The sequence below is a fragment of the Petromyzon marinus genome, chromosome 49 (genome assembly GCF_048934315.1).
Source record: "Petromyzon marinus isolate PM22_M1 ecotype Great Lakes invasive population chromosome 49, UKy_Petmar_22M1.pri1.0, whole genome shotgun sequence".
Lineage (NCBI taxonomy): Eukaryota > Metazoa > Chordata > Hyperoartia > Petromyzontiformes > Petromyzontidae > Petromyzon > Petromyzon marinus.
The window spans coordinates 6213476-6228532 of record NC_133715.1 but is presented as its reverse complement, the minus strand read 5'-3'; the positions used below and the strand labels follow the sequence as shown (position 1 = coordinate 6228532).

General features: G+C 59.0%; 1 protein-coding gene across 14 annotated transcripts in view; it reads left to right on the top strand.

The window, feature by feature from the left end:
• The window catches only part of LOC116952920 (syntaxin-binding protein 5-like), a 118438-nt gene that overhangs the window by 97576 nt on the left and 5805 nt on the right, over window positions 1–15057 (top strand). For 4 of the 14 annotated variants that reach the window (XM_076074641.1, XM_076074640.1, XM_032972637.2 and 1 more), the window contains 10 exons: window positions 1516–1581; window positions 1799–1846; window positions 2827–2877; window positions 4723–5013; window positions 6574–6822; window positions 7113–7307; window positions 9516–9771; window positions 12613–12778; window positions 13549–13660; window positions 14195–14412. In XM_076074641.1, the coding sequence (XP_075930756.1) occupies window positions 1516–1581; window positions 1799–1846; window positions 2827–2877; window positions 4723–5013; window positions 6574–6822; window positions 7113–7307; window positions 9516–9771; window positions 12613–12778; window positions 13549–13660; window positions 14195–14412 (1652 nt within the window). The remainder of the gene's footprint in view (window positions 1–1515; window positions 1582–1798; window positions 1847–2826; window positions 2878–4722; window positions 5014–6573; window positions 6823–7112; window positions 7308–9515; window positions 9772–12612; window positions 12779–13548; window positions 13661–14194; window positions 14413–15057) is intronic. The other 10 variants (XM_076074642.1, XM_076074643.1, XM_076074645.1 and 7 more) reach the window with 5 other exon arrangements.

Here is a 15057-nt window from a genome sequence, read left to right as displayed (position 1 = left end):
TGTGTGTCTACGTGTGTGAGTGATGTTGTGGGGAGCGGTAGTGTGTGTCTGTGTGTCTACGTGTGTGAGTGATGTTGTGGGGAGCGGTAGTGTGTCTGTGTGTCTACGTGTGTGAGTGATGTTGTGGGGAGCGGTAGTGTGTGTCTGTGTGTCTACGTGTGTGTCTGTGTGTCTACGTGTGTGTCTGTGTGTCTACGTGTGTGTCTGTGTGTCTACGTGTGTGAGTGATGTTGTGGGGAATGGTAGTGTGTCTGTGTGTCTACGTGTGTGTCTGTGTGTCTACGTGTGTGTCTGTGTGTTTATGTGTGTGAGTGATGTTGTGGGGAGCGGTAGTGTGTGTCTGTGTGTCTACGTGTGTGTCTGTGTGTCTACGTGTGTGTCTGTGTGTCTACGTGTGTGAATGATGTTGTGGGGAGCGGTAGTGTGTGTCTGTGTGTCTACGTGTGTGTCTGTGTGTCTACGTGTGTGTCTGTGTGTCTACGTGTGTGTCTGTGTGTGAAGTGATGTTGTGGGGAGCGGTAGTGTGTGTCTGTGTGTCTACGTGTGTGTCTGTGTGTCTACGTGTGTGTCTGTGTGTCTACGTGTGTGAAGTGATGTTGTGGGGAGCGGTAGTGTGTGTCTGTGTGTCTACGTGTGTGTCTGTGTGTCTACGTGTGTGTCTGTGTGTCTACGTGTGTGTCTGTGTGTCTACGTGTGTGAGTGATGTTGTGGGGAGCGGTAGTGTGTGTCTGTGTGTCTACGTGTGTGAAGTGATGTTGTGGGGAGCGGTAGTGTCGCAGTTGGCGCGCTGCGCTACGAACCCAACGACCCGAGTTCGATTCCCGCTCACGGCCAACACTGGTGATGATTATTTCAGGCAGTCCTGGGCCTCCCCTAGGTTGACTCGGCCTCAAATGCGTACCTGGTGCAATGTGTAAAACATTGCCACTAGGGAGACAAAGGCGGCCGGGCGTGGTGTTGGTCACCCAGCCCCTCGTGTGCCGTACTTGCCTTCATAGGTGCTCGTTAACAGCACTTGCCCCCAACAGTCTGTTAAGACTATACGGGGAATATTTGTCTTGGTGAGTGATGTACATCTTTTTGTGATGTCTACATGTCTGTGTTTGATGGTGCGTGTATGTACGGGTCTGTATGCGAGCGATGTGAGTGTCACATCCATACTGCATTTCTAGAGTGGTGGTGCAGTGGTAAGCGCACTGCGCTTCAAATCCTGGTGATTCGCAGTCAATTCCCAGCGACGGCTAACATCAGTGGCGAATATCGGATAAAATTTTGGGCCTTAAATAAATACATGGTGCGGTGTGGAGTAAACATCGCCACTGGGGAGACAAAGGCGGTTGGGCGTGGTGCTGGCCACCCACTCCCTCGTGCTGTTTTGGCCTTCATAGGTGCTCGCTGACAGCACTTGCCCCAAAAGTTTCTTCAGGTTATATGGATTTTTTTCCCTTTTGTACGTAAATATGGGTGTGCCTGTGTGTGCCTGTGTGTACGTGTGCGTGTGCGTTTATGGTGCAGGTCTGGGTGAGATCACGGAGGGGGCCAGTGCCCAGGACAGCGAACGCTGCAAATCTCCCACAGCCGGTGAGATCATCTACTCCACAGACACACACAGCTCTACGTGAGACGCACACAGCTCTACGTGAGACACACACATGGATCACATACACTCCGGCACGTACCCACGCCCTCACATTCATACTCCCACGCGGGAGAGGGAGGGAGAGAGAGAGTGTGAGAGTGTGCGCCGCACGGAGACCACTTCTCGTCTTGCGTAACGAACGCGTTTCTCTCCGTGCAGGGGAGGTGTTTGAAGAAGACAAACCCTTCCCAAAACTGTTTGACATTGGTACGGTAATGGTGTGACCCCCCCCCACCGCCCCCCCCCCCGCCCCCCCTGCCCCCCGCCCTCAACTCGTGATATTTTTTCCTTTTATTTGGGCCTCGTTATCTCTGGGGTCCGAGTGCAGCTCCGCCGCTCGCTGTGACTCAAGGAATCGCCCCCACCAAAAAGTTTTGGTGTTAAAATAAATAAATAAACGCCAAGGGCACGAGCCGGCACTCGCCAGGAGCTCGGGTTCGAGTCCAGGTTTCAGCCGCGTAACCACATGCCATTAAACCAGTATCTCATAGACTCGCGCAAAATCCCGTAGGCTCGCATACAGACCCGTGGACTCACATAGAGATCCATCGACTCGCATGGAGACCCATTGACTCGTTACAGAGAGACCCCATAGTTTCACACAGGGACCCATAGACTCACACAGAGAGACCTAAAGACACACATAGATTAAACTGGACTCCCAAGCACAGTGAGTCGATGGTCTCTGCCCGGTCACCATTGACTGTATAATAAACAAACAAAAAAACATCATCACATTTTAATTTTCTAAATTTGGCTAAATCTCAGCTCTGAGAATGAAAGATATCAGCTTGACCGTCGTGCGACGATCATTGCTGCCAAACGTCGAGCGGGCTGGGAAAGTGCTGCCCTCTACCGTGTGGACCAAAGGTCATGGATCTCAAGAGGTAGCTCTATAACATCCACTTCCGCGGGCCGTTCCCTGGCACGGACGGTCGCGCACTACTCCGCGGGTGGCGTGATCGCGTTAAAACTTTTGAAAGTTACAACAGCAACAATAAAATACGAAAATAATCAACCTCGCCTCGATCTCGGAAGCTAAGCAGGTTTACGCCTGGAAAGTGCTCGGACGAGCTCCTCGTCCGCTGGCATTGGCGGACGAGGATGGAATTGCAGGGCTGCGCCTGTACCTCCTTAACCGCTGCCACGTGGCACCCCCCCCCCCCCCCCCCCCGTCTTTGTTCCAGTTCGAGGAAAGAGCCGGAGAGTAAAGTCTCCCAGCTCGGTGGCAGACTTAGGTAACATGTCTGTCGTCCCCCTCCCCGCCCTTCTATCCCACCCCCACCGCCCCCCCCCCCCACCACCCCCCCCCCTACTAATTGACACTAATCAAGGGTCTCGCTGTGCCACGCAGGGCAGCACCGCACTAACCAATCACGAGCCAATCGCACTAACGAGGAGCTGCGCGCTCTGATTGGCTGCCACTAATCCCGCTGCTGCTGCTGCCATCACCGCCGCCGTGATTCCTCTGCAGATGAGATGGGGGGGGTGGGGGGGAGGAATCGGGACGTGATGCCGTCACGCGTGGGGGACGGGGGTGGGGGTGAGAGTGTGCGGTGAGGGTGTGGCATGGGACTGGTGAGGTGGTAAAGCTGTGGCTAAGGTGCGGCGGTGGTGGCGGGGTGTACGATTCACCGGTGAAGGTTGTGTGTTGAGGTTGTGCGGTTCTTTGGTGTGGAGTGGTGAGGTGTGGAGTGGTGAGGTGTGGTGAGGTGTGGAGTGGTGTGGTGTGGTGTGGTGTGGTGAGGAGTGGTGAGGTGTGGTGAGGTGTGGAGTGGTGAGGTGTGGTGAGGTGTGGAGTGGTGAGGTGTGGTGAGGTGTGGTGAGGTGTGGTGAGGTGTGGTGAGGTGAGGTGTGGGTGGTGAGGGGTGGCGTGGTTGTGCAGTGGGGGGGGGGTCTGTAACCACGCGGCTGTGATGGATCACGTGATTTACCTCCCAAATGGCGATGCCTGATCGCAGCTCAGAATGCGATCCTCTCGTCCACCCCTCTCGTCCACCCCTCTCGTCCACCCCTCGCGTCCACCCCTCTCGTCCACCCCTCTCGTCCACCCCTCTCGTCCACCCCTTTCGTCCACCCCTCTCGTCCACCCCTCTCGTCCACCCCTCGCGTCCACCCCTCTCGTCCACCCCTCTCGTCCACCCCTCTCGTCCACCCCTCTCGTCCACCCATCTCGTCCACCCCTCTCGTCCACCCCTTTCGTCCACCCCTCTCGTCCACCCCTCTCGTGCCCACCCCTCGCATCCACCCCTCTCGTCCACCCCTCGCGTCCACCCCTCTCGTCCACCCCTCTCGTCCACCCCTCTCATGCCCACCCCTCGCGTCCACCCCTCGCGTCCACCCCTCGCATCCACCCCTCGCATCCACCCCTCGAGCCCACCCCTCGCGCTAGGCTTACGTTCTCTCTCACTAACCGCTCGGTGTGTTTGTAAAATGTCCCGTGCTTTGCAGGCTTCTCGATGCTCACGTTTCTCCATAAATTATTCAAGCGTTGCGGCGCTTTGAGAGCCCATAACGATGTGTATGTGTGTGTGTATTATGTGTGTGTGCGCGTTTGTCTTTGTGTGTGTGTGTCTGTGTCTGTCCGGCCGTCATAGGTGCTCGCTGAACAGCAATTGCTCCTCCAGTCTGTTAAGGTTATGTGGGAGATCTTTATCAGTTGTCTTTCTGTCTGTCCGTCTGTGTCTTGTCTGCGTGTGTTTGTTTGTGTGTCTATCCGTGCTTGTGAGACTGCATCAATGAGTCATCAATTGATCGAGTCATCAATTGATCGAGTCGATGAGTCATCAATTCATCGAGTCATGATTAATCGATGAATTCGTGACTCGATGAATTGATGACTCATTGACTCGATGAATTGATGACTCGATTAATCGATGAATTCGAGTCATAAATGTATCGAGTCATCGAGTCAATGAGTCATCGAGTCAGGTCTGCGTCAGCTGCACGTCGGCTGCACGCCCGGCGCGTGCGTCAGATGCCGTGAGCCACAGCGCCACCGCTGCATTGCGCCCTGCACCATCATGGCTCACGCTGCTGCCGCGCCCGTGCGACGCTCCCCCCTCCTCCCCTGCGGCTCTCAGAGCAACCGGACGTCGGGACGGGCGCCACGAGCCCCGGCGGCGAGGCCGTCGCGGCGCCGTCGTGGGCCCCCTCGGCCCGCCGCCGCTTTTACAGCGCCGACGGCGCAGGTGGCGCCGGCGGGCCGAGGTCGCGGGGCCGCGCCGGCGGGGGGCCCCGCTCGGGCGTTCGCGCGAAAACCGCGTCGACCTCCTCCTCCTCCTCCTCCCCGGCCGAGGCCTGGCCGCCCGGAACCAACGGAGATGCCGGCCTGGGCCTGGGCCTGGGCCTGGCGGTGGCCTCCAACGCCCGCGGTGATGATCGCTCGATGTCCCGGACTCGAACTCTCGCGTGTGCCGAACCCCGCCCCCTGCCCCCCCCCCCTCACTTCGTTGCTGCGTAGGGGCACAGTAACTAACGGGGGTCGGTTGGAGTGGGACCGGTTGAGGGAGTGCGGGCGAGCGGTTGAATCGGATGGGTTCGGTATTTTACGCCCGTGCCGTCCGTCACGTTTTGCTCTCGTAACGACGGCTCAACCTCAACGCCGAAGGAGACTTCGGCGTGGCCTCGTTGCCGCCCTCGGGGAGATCGCCGGGGAGGACACCGCACGAATTGATGTGAGCGTCGACTCGACTTGGGAGACGGGAATTTAAAATGAAACAAACCCCCAGCGCTAAAAGTCTCCCATCCTCGGGCATCGCGGCCACGCGGGCGGAGGCGCCCTCCCCGCCCCTCCCCGGTAGGGCCGCCACCCGAGCCCCGTGGCCCCGTCGTGGCCTAAGGCGGTGCTGGCCGCCGCCGCCGCTCGCCGATTGAACCCCTCCGAGGCCACCCGCGCGGCCGCGCCGGGGAGACGTCGCGGGGACTGCGTGCTTCTTCCCAACCTGCACGTTGAACGTCCGCAAAAGCCCAGACGCACGCGGCGGCTCTGACGGAGAGCCCCCCCCGCCCCGCGCTCCACTCCGACCGAGCCCCAGGGGAGTGCCCTTCCGATCGCTCGTGCTCGTCGCTGTTCCGTGTTTTCCGATCAGCCCTGGTCGTAGGTGTCCCGTGGTTTGGCTGTCGGTGTCGCTAATCGCCTTCGTGGTTTCCTGATCTGCCTGTGGCCGTCGCTGTCCCGTGGTTTCTGAACGTCCTATGCCCGTGTCGGTGTCTCGTCGTTGTCGGTTGCCCCGTGGTTGCCCCGTGACCTGTGGTTGTTCCGTGGTTTCTAATCACCCGTGGTTTCTAATCACCCGTGGTTTCCCGATCTCCCGCGGTCGTACGTGTCACGCGGTTGTCCAGTCCGCCAGTGGTTGCCAATCTCCTGCGGCCTTCCGATTGCTTGTGGTCGTCGTCTTCCCGTGGTTGCCGGTCGCCGTGTGGTTACCGTGGCGTCTCGCCGCTGTTGTCATTTGCGGTTGTCGGTGGGCCGTGTTGGTGTTGGCGTTGGTGGTCGTCGTGGTTGTTGTCGGCTTTGGTGCTCTCGAGGTTCCGTGTTGTGTGAGCGCCCTCCTAACACCCTCCTTGCTTCTCCGTACTCTTCTGCTACGGCTGTTGCTGCTGCAACTTGTTGCCGCTGTCTGGCGCCACCGCTGTGTTTCGGCTCTCCCCGTGCTGCCCCCCCCCCCCTCTCGCCCCCTTCTGTCCACTCCCAAATGCTCACCGTCTTCTCTGCGTGTCTGCCCGCCCGCGCGCGCGCGTGCGTGTGTGTGTGTGTGTGCGCGTGTGTGCGCGTGTGTGTGCGCGTGTGTGTGTGCGTGTCTGTGCGCGTCTCTGCGTGCGTGCCCGCACTCGTCCGTACGTGTGCCCGTCCGTGCCCGTCCGTGCCTGTGTCTGCGCGTGCGGCCGTCCGTGTGCGTGCGTGCGCACGTCTGCGCGTCGCTCGCCCGCAGAGAGCCGCGACAACTCGTTCAGCCGCTCGCGCTCGTCCAGCGTGTCGAGCATCGAGAAGGAGGCGCGCGAGGCCATCACGGCGCTCTGCTACGCCGACTCGTTCGGCTGTCGCGCGGCGGGTGGCAGCCCCTCGCCCTGCCTCTGGGTGGGCACCTCCCTGGGCACCGTCATGGGCATCCTGCTCACCCTGCCCTCCGCCTCGCCCGCAGAGGCGCGCCTCTCCCAGCCCGTCATCGTGTCGCCCAGCGGTGAGCGGCACGGCGCCCCGGGCATATCCGCATCATCATCACCATCGGCATCATCGGCATCGGCATCATCAGCAGCGTCGGTGTCGTCATCACGAGAATCATCAACCGCATCGGCGTTGCATTATTTTGTTTGTTTATTCGGTTGTTTACGATGGCGCTGTTGGTGTCACCTCCGGTGCTGCCATTGCTCTCACTGCTGCTGACGGTGCGAGCGCCGCTACCGCTGCTGGAGTCCTCCGTCTCTCCGTTCCACCCTTCCCCTCCCCCCCATTCCAACGGTGCGGACTCAGGCACGGTGTTCCGGCTGAAGGGCGCCATCATGCGGCTGGCGTTCCTGGGCTGCGACGGCTCCCTGACCCCGCCGCCGGCGGAGCCGTGGCGCGACCCCAACAGCGCCGAGGAGCGCGACGAGCGGGACGGGAGGCTCTCGCGCAAGCGCCGGCCCGTCTCTGTGTCGCCGTCGCAGTCTGGGCCCGACCTGCCCGGTGAGCCGGTGCTCACTGGGCGCGTACTCCCTGCGGCGCCGGCAATAGCAGCAGCAGCAGCAGGAGCATGTATGGACCGTGGAGGCCGAGGTCCATAAGCACGCACGGTGGCGGATCAAGGAGGGGGCGATGATGGCGGAGATCTCCCTACCCTTGAGATGGCGAATGTTGATGTTTCATTGATATTTATTAGAGACAATGCAATGAATGTGTGTGTGAGTCAACAGGTCTCTGTGTGGTTCCCTGTCTGAGGCTACGTGTCTCTGCGTGAGTCTACGGGTCTCTGCGTGAGTCTACGGGTCTCTGCGTGAGTCTACGGGTCTCTGCGTGAGTCTATGGGTCTGTGTGAGTCTCTGGGTCTCTATGCAAGTCTATGGGTCTCTGTGTGGATCTCTGGGTCTGTGTGTGAGTCTATGGGTCTCTGTGTGGGTCTCTGGGTCTCTGTGTGGGTCTCTGGGTCTCTGTGCGAGTTTATGGATCTGTGTGTGGGTCTCTGGGTCTCTGTGCGAGTTTATGGATCTGTGTGTGGGTCTCTGGGTCTCTGTGTGAATCTCTGGGTCTCTATGCGAGTCTATGGGTCTCTGTGTGGATCTCTGGGTCTGTGTGCGAGTCTATGGGTCTCTGTGTGGGTCTCTCGGTCTCTGTGTGAGTCTCTGGGTCTAGGCCTCGGCAAGGTAAGGTAATTTACCCTTTTTACCGGGTAAAAGGGTAAAGGTAGGCTTGTTGTTTTTACCTTTTACCTTACCTTGCCGAGGCCTATCTGGGTCTTTGTGCGAGTCTCTGGGTCTCTGTGTGAATCTCTGGGTCTCTGTGCGAGTCTATGGGTCTCTGTGTGAGTCTCTGGGTCTCTGCGTGAGTCTACGGGTCTCTGCGTGAGTCTACGGGTCTCTGTGTGAGTCTCTGGGTCTCTGCGTGAGTCTACGGGTCTCTGTGTGAGTCTCTGGGTCTCTGTGCGAGTCTATGGGTCTCTGTGTGAGTCTCTGGGTCTCTGCGTGAGTCTACGGGTCTCTGTGTGAGTCTACGGGTCTCTGTGTGAGTCTACGGGTCTCTGTGTGAGTCTACGGGTCTCTGTGTGAGTCTACGGGTCTCTGTGTGAGTCTACGGGTCTCTGTGTGAGTCTACGGGTCTCTGTGTGAGTCTCTGGGTCTCTGTGTGAGTCTACGGGTCTCTGTGTGAGTCTACGGGTCTCTGTGTGAGTCTATGGGTCTCTGTGTGAGTCTATGGGTCTCTGTGTGGGTCTATGGGTCTCTATGTGGGTCTCTGGGTCTCTGTGTGAGTGTCTGGGTCTCTGTGCGAGTCTATGGGTCTCTTTGTGAGTCTCTGGGTCTCTGCGTGAGTCTACGGGTCTCTGTGTGAGTCTCTGGGTCTCTGTGCGAGTCTATGGGTCTCTGTGTGAGTCTCTGGGTCTCTGCGTGAGTCTACGGGTCTCTGCGTGAGTCTACGGGTCTCTGTGTGAGTCTCTGGGTCTCTGTGCGAGTCTATGGGTCTCTGTGTGAGTCTCTGGGTCTCTGCGTGAGTCTACGGGTCTCTGCGTGAGTCTATGGGTCTCTGTGTGAGTCTCTGGGTCTCTGTGCGAGTCTATGGGTCTCTGTGTGAGTCTCTGGGTCTCTGCGTGAGTCTATGGGTCTCTGTGTGAGGCTCTGGGTCTCTGCGTGAGTCTATGGGTCTCTGTGTGAGTCTCTGGGTCTCTGCGTGAGTCTACGGGTCTCTGTGTGAGTCTATGGGTCTCTGTGTGAGTCTCTGGGTCTCTGTGTGAGTCTCTGGGTCTCTGCGTGAGTCTATGGGTCTCTGTGTAAGTCTATGGGGCTCTGCGTGAATCTTTGGGTCTCTGTGTGAGTCTCTGGGTCTCTGTGTGAGTCTCTGGGTCTCTATGCGAGTCTATGGGTCTCTGTGTGAGTCTCTGGGTCTCTGCGTGAGTCTACGGGTCTCTGTGTGAGTCTCTGGGTCTCTGTGTGAGTCTCTGGGTCTCTATGCGAGTCTATGGGTCTCTGTGTGAGTCTCTGGGTCTCTGTGTGAGTCTACGGGTCTCTGTGTGAGTCTCTGGGTCTCTGCGTGAGTCTACGGGTCTCTGTGTGAGTCTATGGGTCTCTGTGCGAGTCTTTGGTGAAGCACGAATCAAACTGCTCGTCTTCCCCGCCGCTGTCATCGTCGTCATCATCATCATCGTCGTCATAATCGTCGTCATCGTCATCGTTGTTGTCGTTTCAGGTGGCGGCGGCAGCGGGGGTGGGCCGGGTGGAGGAGGGGGCGTCGCCGGCGGCGGCGGGGGGCCCCAGGGCGAGCAGCAGTTCATGTTGCTATGCTCGGAGAAGCAGGCCAAGGTGGTGTCGCTGCCGTCGCAGGCGGTGGCCTACAAGCACAGCATCACGGAGACGTCGTTCGTGCTGCGCGGCGACGCCGTGAGCCTGGGCGGCGCCGCCTGCCTCGCCGCGTTCTGCGCCCACGGCCACATCATGGCCTTCAGGTGCGGCCGCCGCCCCGGGCACGGAGAGAGAGGCGCACACACACACACACGGGGAGTGAGAGAGAGAGACGCACACACACACAGAGAGAGGCGCACACACACACATGGGGAGTGAGAGAGAGAGACGCACACACACATGGGGAGTGAGAGAGACGCACACACAGAGAGAGATGCACACACACACATGGGGAGTGAGAGCGAGAGACACACACACATGGGGAGAGAGACGCGCACACACACGGGGAGTGAGAGAGAGAGAGGCGCACACACACATGGGGAGTGAGAGAGAGGCACACACACACTTGGGGAGTGAGAGAGAGAGACGCGCACACACACATGGGGAGTGAGAGAGAGAGACGCACACACACACACAGAGAGACGCACACACACACATGGGGAGTGAGAGAGAGAGACGCACACATACACAGAGAGAGACGCACACACACACATGGGGAGTGAGAGAGAGAGGCGCACACACACATGGGGAGTGAGAGAGAGAGACACACACACACGGGGAGAGCGACGCGCACACACACGGGGAGTGAGGCGGGGAGGGAGAGACACACACACATGGGGAGAGAGACGCGCACACACACATGGGGAGTGAGAGAGAGAGAGGGAGAGAGTCACACACACACACGGGGAGTGAGGCAGAGAGAGAGGCAGAAATCGCCCGGGCGCATTGTTTGCGGCCGAGGTAATAAAGTTTGCTTGACAAGTCAAACAGGGAGGGCGAACGTTGCGGCGCGCTCAGTTGGGGTCGGAGCGGGAGCGAACGTATGGATCTCGCGTTTGTTTGTTTTTGCATTGTGTGCGTCAACGTGCTCTGTCGCAGCGACAACGGCATCAGCGGTGTTTGTCCCACCGACTGCAAACCGACACAAATAATAATGGGAATGTACTGTTATTTTGACGTGGATGGTTTTGTATGCCGATTCGCTGACAGTTTCATCGTCATAATGGGAATGTGCGAGTTGAATTGTGTTTGGTGGTCAACGAAGCTTGTCGTCAATGTTGAAGCGTAAATACAATGTGCAAAAAAAAGAGAGGCAGAGAGAGACACACACACGGAGAGAGAGACACACACACGGAGAGAGTCACACACACGGAGAGAGACACACACACGGGGAGAGAGACACACACGGAGAGAGAGACACACACGGGGAGAGAGAGAGACACACACACGGAGAGACACACACACACGGGGAGTGAGGCGGGGAGAGAGTCACACACACGGAGAGAGAGGCAGAGAGAGTCACACACACACGGAGAGAGAGAGACACACGGGGAGTGAGGCGGGGAGGGAGGCACACGGAGAGAGAGGCGGAGAGACTTTGACTCTGTAACAACTTTTATTGCCGCCAGCAGCAAAAGCACTGGAGGCGATTTCGATATGAAACACACAAAGTCACCAGCAACACAAACGAATAAACGTTACAAATCCACGCGCTGTGGCGCTAAAATGCAGTGCCCACAACACGAAAGAAAAGTCACGTGGTGGTGGTTGTGGTCATCGCGCACGTCACGGTGACGAGCGAGCGCTTCAGAAGGTGAACACGTGGGGTGCCGTCCACGCTAGTACAGAGGGCTTTTCCGGCTCCCCAGCGTTCGAAGAAGACGTGCACATCACCGACACGTGTGTGTGGTATGCGTGCTCCAGCCGGAGCCGCGCCTTAAGCAGGCCTCTGAACACTGGAAGCAGCACAGAGCAGCCGTCAGTGTCACCTTCCAGCGTCTTTTTCCTCGTTCTGTACACCGCCACCTTCGCCTGAGCACAGGCAAAGTTGGCGAGGTCATGGCGCTTGTTAGCCAGGTAAAGGCACCACCCCATATACGAAGCTGCTGTTGTAGAAGGGAACCCCCAGTTTCCTGAAGATGTCCCCCAAAAGGCGGAACATTGGTTTGAGCCGCTGGCAGCGTAAGTACTGGTGGGGCAGATCCTCCCTGGCACCGCAGGAAGTGCACAAGTCTGTTACCCCTGGCGAGATTCGGCTGAGCCACACGGCCGATGGCAACGTGCAGTGTGCCAACCTCCACTGGAGGTCACCGCAGCGTTTGGCTACGGGAGACATGAGAGGCAGAGAGAGGGAGGCACACACACGCACCCACACAGGGAGAGAGGCGGAGAGAGGGAGACACACACACACCCACGGGGAGAGAGGCGGAGAGAGAGAGGCACACACGAACGGGGAGAGAGGCGGAGGGAGAGAGGCACACACACACCCACGGGGAGAGAGGCAGAGAGAGGGAGACGCACATGGGGAGAGAGGCGGAGAGAGGGAGACGCACATGGGGAGAGAGGCGGAGAGAGAGAGGCACACACACACGGGGAGAGAGGCAGAGAGAGAGAGGCAGACAGACGGGGTGCTAAGGAGGGGACTGACCGCCGGTGGGCGAGTGAGCTGGAGTGGATCGCCGAGTGGCCACATGCTGCTTGGTGAAGAGGCACGGGCCAGGCCGTGGCACTCTGGCGCTGGATTATCCCAGTACCCCGAGGACACAGTCGGCACTGTGCGTGTGGCAGTGTAGCGGTTAGCGCTACGCTGCGCTACGAACCCGGTGACCCGAGTTCCATTCACGGCCAACACCGGTGGCGATTATCTGAACCAGTCTTGGGCCTCCCCTAAGTCGACTCGGCCTCAAATGAGTACGTGGTGTATAAAAAAAAACATCGGCATTGGGGAGACAAAGGCGGCCGGGCGTTGTGTTGGCCACCCACCCCGTCGTGCGCCGTGCCGGCCTGCATAGGTGCCGTTACTCGCTGAACAGCACTTGCCCCCTATAGCCTGCTAATGCTATACGGGGGACCTTTGTCTTTCGCGCGCGCCTCTGCCCGCACAGCCTGCCGAGCCTGCGGCCCTTGCTGGACGTGAACTACCTGCCGGTGACGGACATGAGGATAGCGCGCACCTTCTGCTTCGCCAACGAGGGCCAGGCCCTCTACATGAGCTCCCCCACCGAGATCCAGCGGCTCACCTGCAGCCAGGACATGTGCGAGAACCTGCAGGTGCGGCCACGCACGCACGCACAGCAACAACAACAACAACCGCCGTTCGGCGCTAAGTGGCGGTGACGCCACCAAGGTGCGAGTGGCAGGCTAGGTGCACTTCAAGGCCACGTGAAGTTTCGAAGGCCTCGCTGCTTGCAGGTCACGGTGACAGACCCAGGTGCCACGGGTTGACTGACCGAGACTGGCAGATGCACGCACTCGCGCTCGCACACGATCACGTACGCACTGACAATCATGTGCTCACGCAATCACATGCGCGCATTTACTCACCGGTTTTGGTGAGTGCCGGTGAGTATTGGTGAGTGTTAGCGAATATCGTTGAGTGTTTGTGAGTGCCGGTGAGTACGGGTGAGTGTTGGTGTGTGTTAGCGAATATCGTTGAGTGTTGATGAGTGCCGGTGAGTATGGGTGAGTGTTGGTGTGTGTTAGCGAATATTGTTGAGTGTTTGTGAGTGCCGGTGAGTATGGGTGAGTGTTAGCGAATATCGTTGAATGTTGGTGAGTGCCGGTGAGTGTTGGTGTGTGTTAGCGAATATCGTTGAGTGTTGGTGAGTGCCGGTGAGTATGGGTGAGTGTTGGTGTGTGTTAGCGAATATCGTTGAGTGTTTGTGAGTGCCGGTGAGTATGGGTGAGTGTTAGCGAATATCGTTGAATGTTGGTGAGTGCCGGTGAGTATTGGTGTGTGTTAGCGAATATCGTTGAGTGTTTGTGAGTGCCGGTGAGTGCCGGTGAGTATGGGTGAGTGATGCAGGGCCCTCCCCTTGCAGGAGATGCTGGGGGAGCTCTTCACCCCCGTGGACACCCCCGAGGCTCCCAACCGTGGATTCTTCAAGGGGCTCTTCGGGGGCAGCGCCCCCTCTGTGGACCGCGAGGAGCTCTGTGAGTCTGGGGGGGCGCCAGCAGAGAGGGGGGGGGCGCAAGCAGTGGTTCGGTGCTCATCCGGCCGTGGATTGAGACGGGGGCTGCACGCACGCACGCACGCACACGAAGTGTGTAGCTCGCACTGTGCGTGTACGTTGGTGTGAGTGGCCTTGGACGGCGCGCGAGCGATGAGTTCCCCAGGCGCCGACAACATCAGCGGCGAGCATCCGACAGCAGTCGCGGGATCCCCCGTGGTCGGCTCGGCCTTTAAACGAGGACCCCGGTGCAGAGAGTGAACTTCGGCACCGGGAAGACAAAGGCGGCCGGGCGCGGTGCTAGCCACACCCGAGCCCTTCGCGTCGCCGCAAGAGCCTTAATGGTTGCTCGCTAACCACCGAAATTCTGTGTAGGCTACACGTGGAGAAAACTTTTGTCTGTTTCCCACCTGCCTTCCCTGCCCTCGGCCCCCTTCTCCACTGCCCCCCCTCTCCGCCCCCCCCTCCGCCTCCCCCTCTTCTCCACTGCCCCCCCTCTCCGCCCGCCCCTCCGTAGTTGGCGAGACGGCGGGCAAGGCATCGCGGAGCCTGGCCCAGCACATCCCGGGCTCCGGCAGCGTGGAGGGGGTGCGCGGCGCCGCCACCGGCGTGGCGGCCGACCTGGCGCGGGCGCGACTGGCGCTGGACGAGCGCGGCCAGCGGCTCGGCGAGCTGGAGGACCGCACGGCCGCCATGCTGGCCAGCGCCGATACCTTCTCCAAGCACGCGCACGACGTGAGCGACACACCGCCCCCCGTCGTCGTCATCGTCGTCGTCATCGTCGTCGTCATGGTCGCCGTCATCGTTGCCATCATTATCATCGTCGCCATCATCATCGCCATCATCATCGCCATCACCACCGCCATCACCGCCATCACCAGCAATGCCCACGGGTTTTTATTTTGTTTCTTAACACATTTGCTGACCACAGGCCTGAAGGCCCCAAACATTGTAAGTGGCCAGCAACAAACAGCACGATTCAAATTGTAAGACAGAAGAGTTACAAAGCAATGCTAAATATTGCACGCTCATGGCACCTACCCCAACAGCCCCCGTATGGCTATAGGGTGTGATCTTTGTCTTGCTTGTCAGTATGTACATGTTCGCCTTGTGTCTGCGTGCCTCTCAAACACACGGGAAGCAGCATGGCAGCGGTTATGCTGCACTACGAACCCAGTTACCCGAGTTTGATTCCCGCTCAGGCCCAACACCGGCAAAAAAATTATCCGAACTTGTCCTGAGCCACCCCGAGGTCGACCACTAGGGAGACAAAGGCGGCCGGGCACGATGCTAGCCACCCGCGCCCCCTCTTGTGCCGCTCCGGCTTTCATAAGTGGTGACCTCTTAACAGCGCTTGTCCCAAAAGTCCGTTGAGGCTAT